The sequence below is a fragment of the Pagrus major genome, chromosome 6, assembly GCF_040436345.1.
Source record: "Pagrus major chromosome 6, Pma_NU_1.0".
In the NCBI taxonomy this organism is placed as follows: Eukaryota; Metazoa; Chordata; class Actinopteri; order Spariformes; family Sparidae; genus Pagrus; species Pagrus major.
Genome location: NC_133220.1, coordinates 26,043,359 through 26,060,299, shown reverse-complemented (window position 1 = coordinate 26,060,299; position 16,941 = coordinate 26,043,359). Strand labels below are relative to the sequence as shown.

Genomic DNA, 16,941 nt, shown 5'->3' with positions numbered 1-16,941 from the left:
CCAGCATCTTAACCTAACCTTAAGTATAATGTACACTGTAAAAAAACGGTAATATAGTTTGTAAAAAAACATCTTGTAAAAACACAATAATTTAATCATTAAAATAAAAAGTTTTCAATGGATATTTTGTTGCCATATGAAGATTTTACAGAAAGTGAGCATTTAAATGTGTTGGTACTGGGCGTTAAAAACTGTTTTAATACATGAAACACAATGCCACAGTGACTCTCCCCAGTCTCTATACACTGTAAAATCTGACAAAGAGACTAAACCTAAAAAAAAGTCGAGGAAAGTCATTACCTCAAAATTACCAGGTAAAGTAGACTAATAACTCTGAGTTGTTAAAAATGTCTAGCTACAGTTTTAATTTAATAGCCTACTTTACTTGGTAATTCTGAGGTAATCGGCTTCCTCAACTTTTAAAATTTACAGTGAACCCTTGACGCACGTGTTTGTAAATAATTAAATTAACTCTACAAATCCAACAGGTTAGTTTGTTCCTTTTTGTCATTTGAAAGTTTTTTCCTGTTTTCTTCACTGATTATCAAATTGTGTTGGGTGTTTTGGATCATTATTACCCTGGACAGTTTGGATCATTAACCACACCTGCCATCATGGAGCCTTGTCAGCCTGTTGGCGTGCTTGATGTATCAATACATTTGGTTTTCCAATTTTCAAACAGTCTGACCTGATGAATCCGTGTATCATTCGTTCATTCGTTTTTCAAAATAAAACCAAAAATAAGAAAACGAAAAAACAATTCCTTTTCTCAGTATTCGTTTCCTAAACTAAAATGAAAAAACGGATAACGACTCGTTTTTTTCAGTTTTCGATTTTATGCTCAAATGAATAATGGAAAAAACGGATAACGAGCGTTTCCCGTTTCATGTTGCAAGCATTTGGTACCTACACCGGAAATTACCGTCACCCGGAAGTGGCCTGGAGCAAAGCTAACGTTAGCAGAGCCAGTCAATTCTCTGACGTTACCAGAGCGTGGTAGAAATCTCGGCATGCGTTTTACCATCCTCAAAAAGCTGTCCAATTATATCTGCATGATCCTCAAGTCCTGCCATTATTTTTGTTTTGCGCGCCCTCGCAGTACAGAGACAGAGACGGTCACTTCCGCTTCCGGCTCATTGAACTTTTTTCAGATCAAAATGGGATAAAACATGAAACGGGAAACGCTCGTTATCCGTTTTTTCCATTATTCATTTGAGCATAAAATCGAAAACTGAAAAAAACGAGTCGTTATCCGTTTTTTCATTTTAGTTTAGGAAACGAATACTGAGAAAAGGAATTGTTTTTTCGTTTTCTTATTTTTGGTTTTATTTTGAAAAACGAATGAACGAATGATACACGGATTCTGATGAAGTCCTTATTAAACTCCTGTGGCCTTGAGCTAGCGCTCAGGTGTTTTACCCTGCGTTCATTTCTACATGAAACAAACAGAAATATCACATTTCTTACAAGTTCTGTCCTCCTCTTTTAATGATTGCATCACTGCTGCAATGATTTATTGGCAATGCAGAATTAGCATCAATGAACTCCTAATGCTGATAGCAGTAATGGTCGGAACTCCTTTTGATGATTTCATGGAAAACTGGAGAAAAGCTGCACTACATTTGGATTTGGATTTTCTGATTTCAGGTGGCTCTGTGCACTGACATCAAACATTCAATGAAAAGTCAATATTTTCACCCATTGTAGCCAGACAAATGTAATAGACAGACAGACAGACAGACAGACAGACAGATAGATAGATAGATAGATAGATAGATAGATAGATAGATAGATAGATAGATAGATAGATAGATAGATAGATAGATAGATAGATAGATAGACAGGAGCATGTTGTGTCAACAGTCAGGCAGGGACCGTGCAAAGCCGATTAATCACAAAAGCATCTACAGATGAATCATGTATCACTAAGAAGACAAAGTGCTTTAATTCTGTCATGGGAGTGGTCCCATGTCTCGTCCCCTCGGTAAAACACTTACAGGATAAACACTCCCATTAATATTCCTCTGTGCACCTCTCCTTTCCACTCCACTCGCCTCTCCTCTCCTTTCCTCTCCCTGTCCTATTATCCTGCCTCGGCGGACATCCTGTCCTGTCCCGTCCGCCTTGCCAACCTGCAAGATGGAGATGAGAGGACGATCCAAATGCAGAAGGGGGAACATGAATCATTACACTTCCTGTTGTTGCACGCCGTCCGGGGAAGGAAGAGAGAGGACGCCCCCGGGGCTCCGATTGATTCCGGAGACTTAATTGGGTTTATTAGCCAAGATGTTGGGCCCCGCAAGGAGGCTCCCAGAGGCCGCCGAGCCCCCCCACCCCCATTCCCACTCTTCTGAAGGAGAAAGCCTGCGTAATTGTTTTCCCTCCATCTTCTGTGTCATTGTCAGATGGGTCCTGCGGGATTATTAGCAACCCCAGGTCCCTCAATAATTCATCCAGAGCTATTTATACACAGATGGAGAGTCCTCTAAAGTCTCCCCCAGTGAGCTTATCTGACGCTTAGACAGACAGACAGAGAGAGAGGGAGAGCGGTGGAGGGAAACAGTGCTACAAAGGGAAAAAGCAAGAGAGAGATAGAAAGTGAGAAAATGGGGAGAGACGTACAAAGAGAGTAAGAAGGATGGCGGTCACAAAAAAGAAATGCAAAGACGAGCAAAGCAAGTCTGACAGTGTATAAAGCGGCGGGAGCGAGAGACAGCAGCGTTTTAGGTAGACACAATGACAATTTTTCTGGTGTGCATTGAGTTTCAAGGTGAAACTCTCTCGTCTGCTTTGCCAAAGTGAACAAAAGCACCGTCCCGGGAATAGCACACCCTCACGCAACACACATTAATGGCTTTTAATCTTCCCCCCTTTTTCCTCCATTTAACACAATTAAGATGTTTGCAAAGCTAACATGGACCACTAGTCGCTATAGGAAGGACAGATGAAAGACATTCAGGGATTTCCATATGCAAAGTAAACACAGTTATCCGTCCTTTCTAACGTGTCAATGCGTACGACCAACAAAACAGCAGCCAGCCATTCCTTAAGTCACCTAATAATTCAAACATAACATTAACACATTAGCATATTAACATTAGCGCATTAAGTGGCTTCTAATCCCAAACAGATAGCGGCCGGGCTACAGAAGGCTGTGCGACTGCATGCTTTAAATGGCTTTGCAGATACCTGTGTCTTTCCAACTGCAAGTTTGAGGGGACATTTTGTTGTCGTCGGACTAATGAAGCCTCTGGCGCACAAAGTTGATTTTCAAAGTCCCTTTGTTGGCGCTCCAGCCACAGATAATTATATATATTCATCCCCCTTTGGCAGTCACTTTTATCCAGCTCGTTTAGAAAGCTTGGCTTCCTCTTGGACAAATTGGGACATTGAAAGGCAGATTGGAGTGATAGTTTTTACATTTTGCATTGATGGCACATTAATCAGGGCAACTATAGCTATGGGAAAAGACTTGCTTAAACACCCTGTGAAGAGCTCGCTGCTTGTCTGCTGTAAATAGTATCACAAAAGTAATGTGATTATCGAAAATACATTCTTTCTGAGTGTATTAATGCTGTAAATCCATAACGGCTTTGACCTAAAGAGCTCAAGGTTTGAAACCTAACTACAGATTAATTTGCAGAATATGCAACAAATCACAAGTGAATGATTTTTTATTTACAGGTTCATATAAGGGGATGTTTTCTATAACAGCCCAGTTTACTGACTGAACACAAACTGATATTTCTAAAAGTCAAACTTTTAAAAAGAAACTTCATAGTTTAATTAGTTTGACAGGATCGTTTCATGAGTTTTATGTTGCAGACGCAAACATTTTCATGTGTTATTCAAATTGAAGACCGCTCTTAATGGAAATAATTTTGGAACATGAAGCTGGAAACTAATTCTGTGTTTTTGTTTATGAAGTGGACTTTTGTTAGCTTTGGGTTCAGCTGATGCCAAATTAATTGCAACTGCCCAGTGAGTCCTCATGGTATTGATAAACGATCCATAGAGGAAAGCATTTTTTTCTCTCCCTCTCACTCCTACACACACACACACACACACACACACACACACACACACACACACACACACACACATGCTGCTGTTGCTCTGGGGAAAGCAAAGCTTATCAACTAGCCAATGCTCACACACTCGCGCACACGCCTGCGCGCGTGCACAGGCTTCTCTGTCTCTATCTATAAACCCCATGAAATCATTCCACACCAAGTGAAGCGGGGTATGTATAGGTTTGGCCAGGATTCCCATCTCCTGTTCTGTGATTAAAGGACCAAACTAATAGGCTCTGTCTCGTTGGGAACCTGTGTGGGGCTGGGAGAGACCTCAGAAGCCATTAAATTGCAAATCTGTAATAATTTGCTGAAGGCTTTCTGTCCAGATCATTCCCTGGGCTGATTTGTGCATTGAGGTAACGCTCTGAATGGCCAAGCACAAACCCAGCTGAGCCCATCGGCTAGCCAGCCAAGTTAGTCTAAAGGGTACACTCCGGATGCACACAGGGCCATATTTACTTTGCAAGAAATTACACTGCAAACTTATGCCGTGCTTTTTTATACAATTTGCGACTGCAATCTGCACAAAATTAGTGCCTGATTTATGAAAGCAGCAACTAATCATTCAATAAGCAACCGGGCCAGCCCACAGAGTGAAGGAGAACTTAAAAGGAACAAAACGGTGCCGACAATGTGAGGTGTTTTAATCAGCACATGAAAAGATTAAACCAAAATCCTGTATGCTGAAATAAAACTACTTTTTACACACTGAAAAGCAGTTAATCTATCTGATAAAGCCTAATAATATCATTTATTTGTATGCTTGTTTGTTAAAATCAAATATAAATTAGTTAAATCAACTTCTGAAGAAAATAAAAATTAGGTGCAATGCGTGGAAGAAAGGATTGATTTGGAAAAGAAAATACAAGGCAATGCAGAATAAATCTTATCAAAAGAGTGTGTTCGCCGTAGAGTTATGTTCAATGCACGCAGCCACAGTCATTATATCTTGTTTTTGAACTAATTCAGTGAAAAATTAGATTGATTTCTGTAGTTCTTCCAGACCAGACTCTAAATAAATAACAACCAAGGGGGTTTTGTCCACACTTGAGACACTTTGCTGCTTATTTAGTCATGAATATTTAATGTTATAGAGAAATACATAAGGGGGGCTTTAAATAAATTTGTCTGAAGGGGTGGGGATTTCACTTATTACACGCATATTGTGCGGACATCATATGTCAGGCAAGCTGCACTTCCAGGCTGACTCATCTGTGTTTGAACTCAAAAACAAAAGGTACGTATGCAAGTAAGAAAAACACCTACGGTCAGCCGTGGAGTGTAGTGAGAGGATCACAGTGTTACAGACGTGTTTACTTCAACATACAAGTTTTCAACACATAACACTGTTATGACGAAATGAGTTTTGTTTGCAGTCAGCACCTTACCTCTGACAAATTGTTGCAGACCGGGGATTTGTATTAACGACAGTGGTATTGCACTCAGAAACTGTGGGGGCGCTGAATTGCACAAAAAAGCCAATTTCTACATAATGTTGCTTTAATTATTTGACAACATTAGGTACTAGTTAAGTTGCAGAATCAGATTATTTACGTAAAATATGTCTCCTAAAGTAAAGTACAATGGCTACTTATAGATTTAGCTTCCCAGAAGTACATACAAGTAATTAAAGTTAGATTCATCTTTACCAGCTGCAACATGCTTCATCCGTGCATCACTCGTTATAATCCAGTACATTATTCTGAAATGTGCCGTTCTGCATGGATAATCTTACTGTGAATTAACTTTCATGCTAATACTTTCGTACTTGTACAAAAGTAAGACTTTTTACTTGCAGCAAAGTATTTTCACACTGTGGTACTGCTACTTTAACTTAAATGAAAGATCTCAGTACTTGTTCCGCTGTCGCCTGCAGTGCGCACAAACTAATGTCAAGTCTGTGAGATTAGAAATGGGAGGCCGTTTCATAATTTAAAACTGTGCCAACCAACACTGTAGCCTTTGACAAATGTTTCATTTTGTCGTCTGGTCGCTAACCAGATATCTGCACTTTACTGTTCAACAATCAGTCTGCATTTAAAAATTCTGCTCTTTAAAAAGTGTGAAAAAATCTGGGATGTTTAATAGAAGTTACTGGGAGTACTGAGATTACTTCAGAACAACAATTGTTTGTCCTGACTTGAGTCCCAAATCTGGAGCTCTACTTTCACTAGAAATGTGTCAAAGATATTCAGCCTCCCAGCTGCTGTGTGTTGACGGCAGTGTGACTCTACTGATTTGCAGCAAGGAGCCATTTTGCACATGCACACTCATCAATTCTTGCAAATGATAAACACACACAAGTTTAAATATTATACTCCTGCACTGTCAAATTAACATATTGAAATACAAGGAGAAAGTGACGGAGTTAACATACGCAGGGACAAAAACATGCTTGACAGATCTTAAGTACAACCTGTCCCATTAACATGTTGTCAGAGATCCCTCTATTATGAGAGCACTTGCTAATTTACCCCCGGGGTGTTTGCGAGCTGCAGGGGTCTAATTCTGCTCCCATCCCAGGAAGGTCATTCTCCCTTCTTGAGCCATGATGACCACCGAGTAGTGCTTAAATCTGGCAAAACGCAGCCTATAAATTACAGCAGAGGACAGAGGGGTCAAAGCCTGGCATGGAACTGGGCCAGAAGCTATCAATCTGCCGGGGCCAGCGAGGGCGACATCTGTCTCTGGGACTCCCTCACTCTTTCTACTTCTCTCTCTCTGTCTGTCGCTTTCCTTTCCTGCTTTTCAGTCTTTTCTTGTCAGCCCTCTTCCCTCTTCCTCTCCCTTTTTTGCTCACTCCGTGCCTGTCATTGAACAATCTCTCTGTGCCTCCATTTTTAGTCCGCACCTCTCTTTACAATCTCTGCTCTCTTTCTTGTGTATCGCGCTGCCTCTTGATATTCTTTGTCTGTCTTTGTGTGCAACCCCCCACCCGAACTCTCCTCCATGGATCTCCCTCGCCTCTTTTCACGCATTCTCTTACATCATCCCTGTTTCAACATCTCTCTAATTCTCCTTCCCTCTCCCTCTCACCCTCTCCTTCTCTGTCTTGAGCTCCTTGTCGTTTTACGCACTCTTGCACCATCTCCCTCTGCAGCGATATGTTTTGGTCTATCTGCTCTCCAACCAGCAGGATAGGATAAAGCCTTGATGTACTTTTCCTCAATGTGATGCCAATATGATTTGAATGGTAATATCTGATAGCAAAAGGCACGGCTCTGCGCAGTTTCTGGTGTAATGAAAATGGAATGATATGGACCCAGTGGGTATCAGGAGACAAATACAAATTCAAAGCTGATCCGCTGCCTTATGTCATCCAGAACTGTGCCAGCTAAATATATTTCATAAATTTAAAATGGAACACTAACAAAGCTTCTCTGAGCTGAGTTACTAACTTCAGATATTCATCTTCCATCTGTTTGAGAGAAGTAGTAGTGTAAATGTAGGATGCTGGCTCCCGGAGTCAAAACTTGTCAAGCCTAATCGACAACAAACATTTCACTTTTGGTTGATGCTTGTGCTAGTTTCATCAGAGCATCGTGCATTACATTCGATACCCGAACCCCTCGAAAACTTCTGCATGACTTATTAATCCTCCTCCATTTTCTGAATCAAACTTGGCCCTGAATAATTGAGAGAGATCTTTGAAAAGCCCTAACCTCCATTCCCACCTTCCTTTTACAAGTCAACGTGGTGCATTTTTAATTGGGGGCCATGAAATAGGCATGAAGGGAGATGGGAAGAAAGCGAATTGAATCAGGGACACTCAAACCTGGCAGTCATCGCACAGCATAGGAGGTTGTACGCATGCATACAGAGGAGGCTAAATGTGCGTCTGGCCTGACGAGTCGCACATGCTCGACAGTCTTTGACGTGCTTTCTGTCTGGGACAAATAGTACACGGCTCGTGTAATCCCTGCTTTAGAGTATCCCAGCAGGCAGACCCAGATACGCCACTTCGAGTTACGTTTAGCAATTTGGTTGAGAATAAACATCAATTCAACTTTCTATGAACCATAAATCTCCAGAGCCGAATGATTTGTTTGGTGTATATGAGCCAATTGTGTGCGAGCTAAAAAGGCAATTGGAAGTACATGTGTCTGTCAGCAAAGTAAGAACAGCGATTCCCATTTTCTGTGATATTAAAACATAAATTGACCTTGAGAACAGTGTAAGAAATGATATAAACAGAAAAAAAAACATTAAATAGAGAACAGCGTTAGAAACAAGTTCAATACATTTGGGGCAGAATATGCATCGAGAATGAATGCTTGCTTGATATGCATTAATGGGACTCTGCCACAGTTAGATGTGACAAACGTTGAGTCTGTTTTTTCATATTGCTGCTGTGTCATGCTGCTATTTCCTCGTGGAAAGGCTCTGCAGGAGAGAGCTGCAGCCGGACCCAGTTTCGTGTGCGCACTGAGGGTTCGAGTCAGGTTCAGGCCTGAAATACAAATACTATAATTAAAGGGGCACTATGTAGTTTTGGAGAAGAAATTCAGACTTACTGCTTTAATATTTAAAATAAATTAGATAATAATACAAACTCAGAAATATGTATTTTTTCCATAACTGAATAATCAGGCTGTTCTCAGAGGAAAATAAGGTCCCCAGAACACTGTTTGAAGGTAGAAAGGTGGCAGGGTCCGCCACATATAAACAAAGTAAAACAGTATGAAACAGTGTTGTCCTTTAAGGTCAGTTTGTTTATTCAGTCATGAAAACAACGAGAGTTTGTTTCTTTAGTCTCTCTGATTGAATTTTCCTCTGCAAAACTATATAATGCACCTTTAAACATCAAAAGTTACATTAAAGTACTGATTCAGCTAGGAATGATATTGGGAACATGCAGTTCTACATTTTGCAGTATGATCTCTCTCTCTCTCTCTCTCTCTCTCTCTCTCTCTCTCTCTCTCTCTCTCTCTCTCTCTCTCACACACACATATCCACAACATATGTACATATAGCGATAAACACACAGCAAATATCCAAAATGTATACACATTCATATAGACACACACGTATACTGTACACATACAGATATTGTGACGCGTATATTATTATACTCTATCATAAAGCCTCCGGACTGTGCAAAGCACGATAAAAGCAGCCAGCAGCTTTACTGTAATCCAAAAGGCAAAAAACACCGGTTTCAAAGTTCACACACAGAGTTGATTCATAACCTTTTGACTGGTGAACAAAGGAAAAAGTGCTTAAGCCTTTTAAACTGAACAACTACACAAAGAGCATGGTGCCCGTGTAATTGCACGGCACAGATAAGAGATCCAGAAAAGGAACAAAATGGTATGTGTAAGTATGTGGATTTTAATAAAAAAGAGACTGAAATCACATGTAGTTCACTGAGCGGACTTTAACAGGTTGTATTATGGACTCAGCATGGAGGAAACTACCCGAGTATCTTTAATTTCATTATATTCATTATTCTCTAACCAGATCCTGAAATACAGAACTTAAAAAAAAAAAAAAAAAAAATCATTAAAAAATGCAGGGCACTCCCCGCACAGGAAGCTCTATTATTAAGAATGAAATCACAAAAGTAAAACTCTAAAAGAACATGTAAGACTTTCCAACATTTCAAAAGTATTGCATTCCCCATCTCCAAAACCGGCCACCGGTGTTTGAGGCAGGGGGGCTTGGAAGTGGTATTAAGCGTAGCTAAAAGATTGAAGAGGCCTAAAGCGTCAACTTTTTAAAAATTTAACACAAAGCACAATAATGCTTAGCTGATGCAACAGCCTTGAAAAACAGAAAATATTTACCTCTCCAAGGAGCATTTGTCAAAAAAGGATTTTTTTTTTCATCCCCTGGAAGAATGGTGCACCGGGGCAATGAACATAGGCAAGAGGAAAGCAAGAGCGAGAAGAAAGCCGGTGCAAGTTGTTTAGCCTCTCTTTATGGAAAACAAAAGGCCAAATGTTGATGAAACATTTAAGGCAGACTTTACTTTAACTCAGCTCCTGGCTATCGGCTGAGGAGTTTAACCGTCAAAACAGAACATGGCTTTTTTCGCTGTGCGTATAAATGTTTAACATTTTTTTCAGAGATGTTTTCGCCTTAGAAATTGTTGGAAATATTATGGATTACCTTTTGTCTTGAGAATACTAATATCCAAGTATGGTTCTATCTATCTATCTATCTATCTATCTATCTATCTATCTATCTATCTATCTATCTATCTATCTATCTGTCTGTCTGTCTGTCTGTCTGTCTGTCTGTCTGTCTGTCTGTACATGTGAAAATTGTTGACATCAGCAGCCTCTCTGACCTGTAATGATGGCCACAAATCTTCAGTGTTGTGCTTCTCCACAGGTCAGCACTGCCGTCCACAGTGAGCCATGACTTTGCCACATGGAGCCATTAACTACACACTACTAACACACTGATATATGCTGACTGGGCCATTTTACTGTATGACCCAGGACGTGCACGTGCTCCTGAGCTATTAACACAAAAAGTTTCCTGTGAAGAAAATCCCCTTTTTGGTAGTTGGGTAAATGCACGACATGCTTTAAGCCCTTGTCTCCATTATTGCCAGATACAGCTACATACAGTGTGATATTAATATACTTCATATGTAATTATTACACATTTAGTTTTGTAACCAATGTATCTCAGCTTGTGTCACTTAGTCAATGGGAAGTGAAATGACACAAACACATAGGTACAGCCATCCCTTTACATTATCTGTCTTCCTCTGTATGTAAAGGTCAGTGGTTTTAATGAGAGGTCAGACGAGCCAAAGGGCTCCGCCACCCTGACAGGCCTCATGACTCCAAACCTGCTGTTAGCATGCTGATCCTTGCTGGAGCTCCATGAGCACTCCCTCCTTTGGCCCCGGTGTGGTCATCTCTCACTGTGACTAACTGGCTCCCTGCTCGGCTATCAGCCGTCCCCCATCGGACGGTCCCCTCCAATAATAATGGACAACAGAGGCAGTGCTGCCTTGACAACGGCCCTCCTGACAAATTAGGCTCACTGTACTCCCCGCTCTGGCTCCGCCTCTTGTTTCCCTCTTGTTGCTTGGCAGTTCTGGACTCTGCCAGGACAAGGGGGCGGCGGCGTGTGGCGTGGCGCCGGTGGTCGAGTGGTACCGAGCGACCTCCTCTGTGACACATGTTGCCTTTCTCCCCAACAAAACGCTCGAAATCGATTGCGATGCGCCCTCATAGAAACGGGGCACAATGTGGGGCCTGAGCGCGCATTCTGAGCTGAGATGAGTGGAGGATTCTGGGCCAGGGAGGAGCACATAAACACACAGGGACACACACACACTCTGAGATACACACACAGACACACACGCACACACACACACACACTCATCCCAAACCAAATGCGAGAGGAGGAGAGAGAAGGATCCCACAGAGAGAGGATGATGCAACGAGAGTGAAATTTTTCGGCCGGAACACATGCTGCATTAACGCAGACCTGCAGGACGGAAAAAACACACACACGCTCCTCTTTCTCTTTGTTCAAAGCCGAATTTGGTTTTATCTCTCTTTTTTCCCGCAGACGGTGCTCCTCTAATGGCAACCTGTAACACCTAATTGCCTGCAATAAAACACAGCATGGGTCTTTCATGTTTTTGGCATCGTGACTTCCTGGCCTCACCAAACACGATGAGCCCAATGATCTGCTCTGATCCTGCTCCCCGCACGCACTCCACGCTAAAAGGGCCGCCATATCAAAACCATAGGCGTTCAGAGGGAACCATAACTCCCTTTATGACCTGCACAGATTATAGCCCCCATCTGTAGCATAAACCATCTGCAGGATGGGTAAATTTAAACAAGATTACAATTGGTCATTACACTCCACTTCTTTGACTTCAAACATATTAAACATTATATGATCATCTGCTCAAGTATTGATATTAGATTAGAAACAGCCAAAGGTGTTTTCAGTAATAATCACTACAGCTCTTCTTCTGCACTTGAGACCTGTGACTTTCTGTTTACTTCACTTGCCAGGTCAAAATGGACCATTTGGCCCAAATCTAAATGAAGTTTCCACACCTGCTTTGACTTTGAGAAACTCTCCGGCTTTGTAACTGCTTTAACCGTCTGAGCTCATGGCGAGAGCTGTTGCTAATGTATTTAGTTTGGCCAAGGACAAATCTACAGTATTACTGGCATTAAATTACCACAACAGCAGTAAAACAAACTTAGTGACAGTTGCATTCGCTTGGGGAACAAAAAAACAAAAAAAACAAAGATGTCGACAATAAAGGTTTGGCCTGAAGATGTGACAGCCATAAACAAAAGATAACACCTTCAGTTATTAAAATGTGCTCCCCATATCATCACAGCTCAATCGCCCCGGTGATTATTACATGAAATCAGGCTGATGAATAGCGCGAGCAATCATATCTACACCTTCTCCCTCTTGAATAGATCCCCCACCTCCCATGCTGCATTGCCAGGGAGAGGAGAAAAGAGAAAAAGGGGGCTGGCTCTTTGTGCTAGCCGTGCCTCTCAGCCCCGTTGTGCTTGGTAGCAGCAGGAGCAGCAGCAGCAGCAGCCGGTGACCATTATAAATGGCCTCTATTAGCATGGCTCGGTCGCAGAGGGGAGAGAAATAAAATCATTGGGAGAATGTAGGCCTGCACTGGTGTCCCTGCGCCCGCTCCCAGCCTCTGCAGACCCCCGTCCTGTGCTCCCCTCCACCCCGCTCCCTCCACCCCTCCATTCCAAGGGGACAGAATCCTAAAGACTAGATTACGAGTGATACATGGAGTCATTATGGGGAGGGTTATGGCAATAGTATCACAGGCACGAGCTGACAATGGCTATAATAGGGGTCTCTTTCTTCAGAGGTAGCATTACCATAGCAAAGGCTGTTTCTTTAGGCTTGTTGATGTACAGCAGAACACGAGGGCTTTTATTACCTGCCGTAGCTGGAAAAAAAGCTCTGTATTATCGTGCTGAAAACAGCGCTTATTTCTTTGTAAAAGTGCCATGTCTCTTTGGGTAAAAGTAAAATGAATGCAACAGTATCCCCCGACGAGGCATTACATTGTTAGCGATGACAGTTACCAAGTGTGCCATTTGAAAAAACTACAGGTAGGACAAAATTGTAAAGGAAAAAAAATGGCAGTTGATCATCTACAATCTCTGGTTCCAGCTGAGGCTTTGTACCACCACTGCTATTATCCAATGTGATGCACTGTCGCCGGACAGGCAGCACGTCAACGCAAGTACATAAAGTGAAGACAAAAGGGGAGGGAGGAGGAGAAAAAGGGAAGAAAGGTGAGGATGGAGCAGGGTTAATGAGGAGGAGAAGAGATGGTGGAGAAGAATAGAAAAGGAGTTTTCTGGTGGGCAGTTCTATAGACTTCACTCCACTGGAGCATTTCACACCTGAGAGGGTCATCATGCCCTCGCTTTGACTCTTTTTCTACTCTATGGCAGGACCCTGAGAAATGCAAACGGCATGAAGGAGCCGAGGGAGAAGAGCGGTGAAAGTTCATAATATGTACATTTGGACAGCATTTTTAAACCAGCAAAATGGCACTCTGAGCAACAGTGAGCCTGACCTCATGCAGAAAATCCAGGTAGAGGTGTAACAGTTTCAAAGGGAAGAAGACTACGACCAGGATGAATTTTTCTTTTCGAACACTGACTTCAACAGTTAAGATGCTTCAAATGGCTTTCATTTTGCAAGATGAAAATAGACACAGCATGAATTATTCCTCTTCAAAATGTGTGTATGTTTGCTTGTGAGTGTATTTACTCTTGTCTCTTGCTGTGATAGCTCACTACACCTGATTCATGTTGTGCTGTGCAGTCTTCAATAAAACCAGTATGACGGCAGTGTACACAGTCAGTCATTTTGCCTGTTATTTGTGGGAACGTGCTGTCTTTTACTGCTAATTTGGGGAATCTTCTATGGAAAACCTCAGGAAGGTGTCAGGAGTCTGTGGAGGGGAACGCGGCCCTCCGAGCAGCTTGCAGTGAGCGAGCCAGCGAGCTGGTGAGCCAGGGAGTAGCTAGTGCCTCTAGCTAGTTAAAATATGAGCGCAGCGGGGGCTCGCTAATGAAAGCGGGGGCCCTGCCCGGGAAGCAGGGCCGTATATCGCGGTGAGGAGACAGTTCTTAGAATCAGCTGGTGAGCCGTGCCTATAGTTCTGGGGCCACTGGTGATTAACTGTCCAACAGGGAGTCGCTACTACAGCTGGGCTATTAATAAAAGATAACCCCCTCCCTCCAGCCCCCCACATCTTCTCCTTCTCCACCTCTTTGGTTTCCCCCATGCCTGCAGACAGTCTCCGCCCTCCGAGATTATTTGTATATCATAATCATTTCCTGACACATGGCGCATGTCACACATTGTTTGCATGGGGGCAGAGGGGGCTTTAAAAAGGGGAGGAGGGCTGGACTCCTGAAAAGAAGTGATAGCTCATTCTTAATGTACTTTGCTCCCCTGGGAGATGTCCTGCAGGTATAGCAGATCAATTAGTGACCTCTCATTAGATGGTGATTTGCAGAGAATGACTCTTCCCCTGAGAGAAGAAATAAAATAAAGCAGGAGCTTTCCTGCCGCACCAAAAATAAAAGACTATAATTTAAATGGCATCATCACTGTAGCACTGTGTCAGTCAGGGTCACAGTAGGAAAAGATAAAAAAAATCACCTGGGTATTAAAGTGTCCATTGTTAGAAGGTTTAAAAAATCAATTAAGGTGCATTACGTAGTTTTGGGGAAGAAATTTCAATCAGACGAGACTAAATAGACAAACTCTCTTTGTTTTCATGACTGAATCAACTGAATAGACAAACTGACGTTAAAGGGCAACACAATTTCATATGGTTTTACTTTACATGTGGCGGACCCTGCCACCTTTCTACCTTCAAACAGTGTTCTGGGGACCTGAGCACAGCTTGTTTATTCAGTCATGGAAAAAAACCCAAAACATTTCTGAGTTTGTATTATCGCCTCATTAATATTGTAAATATGAAATTCTGAGTTTGAATTTAAACTCCCAAACTACGTAGTGCCCCTTTAAAAATACATTTCTGTGAAATCTGCATTTCTCTTTTGTAGCGAACTTCACATTTTCAAGGTGGGAGAACTGAACCCAGCGACACTTGAAAATGTAAAAAAAAAAATCTCACAGGCTGTTCTGACACTACAACACATTCATAGGCCTTACTCCTCTTGTGTAGCACACGTGCGTACACACGTGCACGCGCGACCCCCCCCCCCCCCCCCCCCCCCGCCTCATCATCAACCCCCCCAACACACACACACACACACACACGCACACACACTGGGAGAGAGTTACGGGCAACAGAGTGTACGGTGCTGCGGGCAATCAAACACAGCCTCCCCGCTATTGCAACGTGAAAACGTGAGGTTAATGGCCTGGATTTAGCACTGTAGTGAATGAAAGCACGTTTACAACCGCCGGACTAGATGTGTGAACACTCCCGTGCACACTGCCCAAATGGGAACACTGCTCCTCCTAACATCACCCTACATAAATTCATGCCGTCGTGACTCCTGATTCGTGACACTCTCACGCTTGGATATGTTTGCTCAGGAATGGAGAAACTGATGCACTGAATTTGAGCAGCAATGACAAGTCTAACAAAAAAAAGAATAACTATCCCTTTTCTCTCTTTCTTTTCTGTTTTCATTCATTCTTTTCTTTTTTTGGTGCCATTAATCCCAACAACATGCATGAAGTCTTTCAGAACATTTGTGCACAATTTGCCAACAGTCGTGCAGCTCTACAGCCTATCACCTCCTGCATGATTCAGGATCCTCACTCTCACCAACGTGTGACACAATTCACGCTGACAAAAACAAGTCGAGCCATAGTTGTCTCGGGGAATCTGGGCTTCACCCACCTTTGTGCATGCCCGTGAAGCGGTCCTTCAGCACAGTGAGCTCGTAGATCTTGCCGAACTCCTCGAAGAGGGGCCGGAGGTCCTTCTCGTCCAGGTTGCGGGGGATCTGACCGATGAAGAGTTTGATGGCATCGTGGTCCTTCATGGGGATGGTAGCCGGGCAGCCCACCGGGCTGTGGCTGTGGCTTAATCCGTTCACGAGCCCGTTCGTGCTGGCGGAGACCACACCGACACCGTGCACCGTGCCGTCCACCTGCCCGTTGGTTAAAGTTGCCATCTTCGGACCGGCCAGTGAGTTGGGATGGGTACAAACAGCAGCAGATGGTGATGGTGGAGAATCGTTTATAGGCTGAAAAAAAAAGAAAAAAAGCTGGTGGAAGTCTTGGTCAAAATTTGGTTCCGAGACCAAGCCGTGCCAGAGCTGATTCCGCTCTCGTCCTATCAAAGCCAATATTTACACTGATGTGAAAACACATGTAGCGTTTGGCGAAGACGCATATCAAAAGCGCGCAATGCCGTTGGTCCCGGTGGAGGCTTTGATTCCTTATATTTATGTCCTACCCAATAACTCGTTCATTGATTTCATAAAAGAGAGACAGAGAGAAAGAGAGGAGGGGAGGGAGAGAGAGAAGAGAGAGAGAGAGAGGGAGAGAGAGAGACCAAGAGCGTTCACTGTCTATTTACACCCACGTTCCCTCGTCCCAGCTTCTTGGCACCCTTTTATTTTTTTGCATTGAGGAGTCGGTATGGGTGTCTTCTCGGTTTAAACGGACAGGGCCGGCTCAATCTCTGCCAGAGCGGCGGGGAGGTTTGGAGAAAAGGGGGCCGCTGTAAACTCGGCATATGTCAACGCCAGAGTTTTCCGTTCCCTCCCCCCCTTCTTTTCTTATGTGAAGGCCGAGTGGTACATTCCACCGAGGGGAGAGGGTCTATAAATAGAGAAATATAGAGAATACGCTCCTTTGTGCTCCTACTCAGAGCAAATATCTG

At 42.9% G+C, this 16,941-nt stretch overlaps 1 protein-coding gene across 31 annotated transcripts in view; it reads right to left on the bottom strand.

The window, feature by feature from the left end:
- The window catches only part of celf4 (CUGBP, Elav-like family member 4), an 89,860-nt gene extending 73,632 nt beyond the window's left edge, over window positions 1–16,228 (bottom strand). For all 31 annotated transcript variants that reach the window (XM_073467957.1, XM_073467959.1, XM_073467978.1 and 28 more), the window contains exon 1: window positions 15,952–16,228. In XM_073467957.1, the coding sequence (XP_073324058.1) occupies window positions 15,952–16,228 (277 nt within the window). The remainder of the gene's footprint in view (window positions 1–15,951) is intronic.
- Window positions 16,229–16,941: the final 713 nt, after the last annotated feature.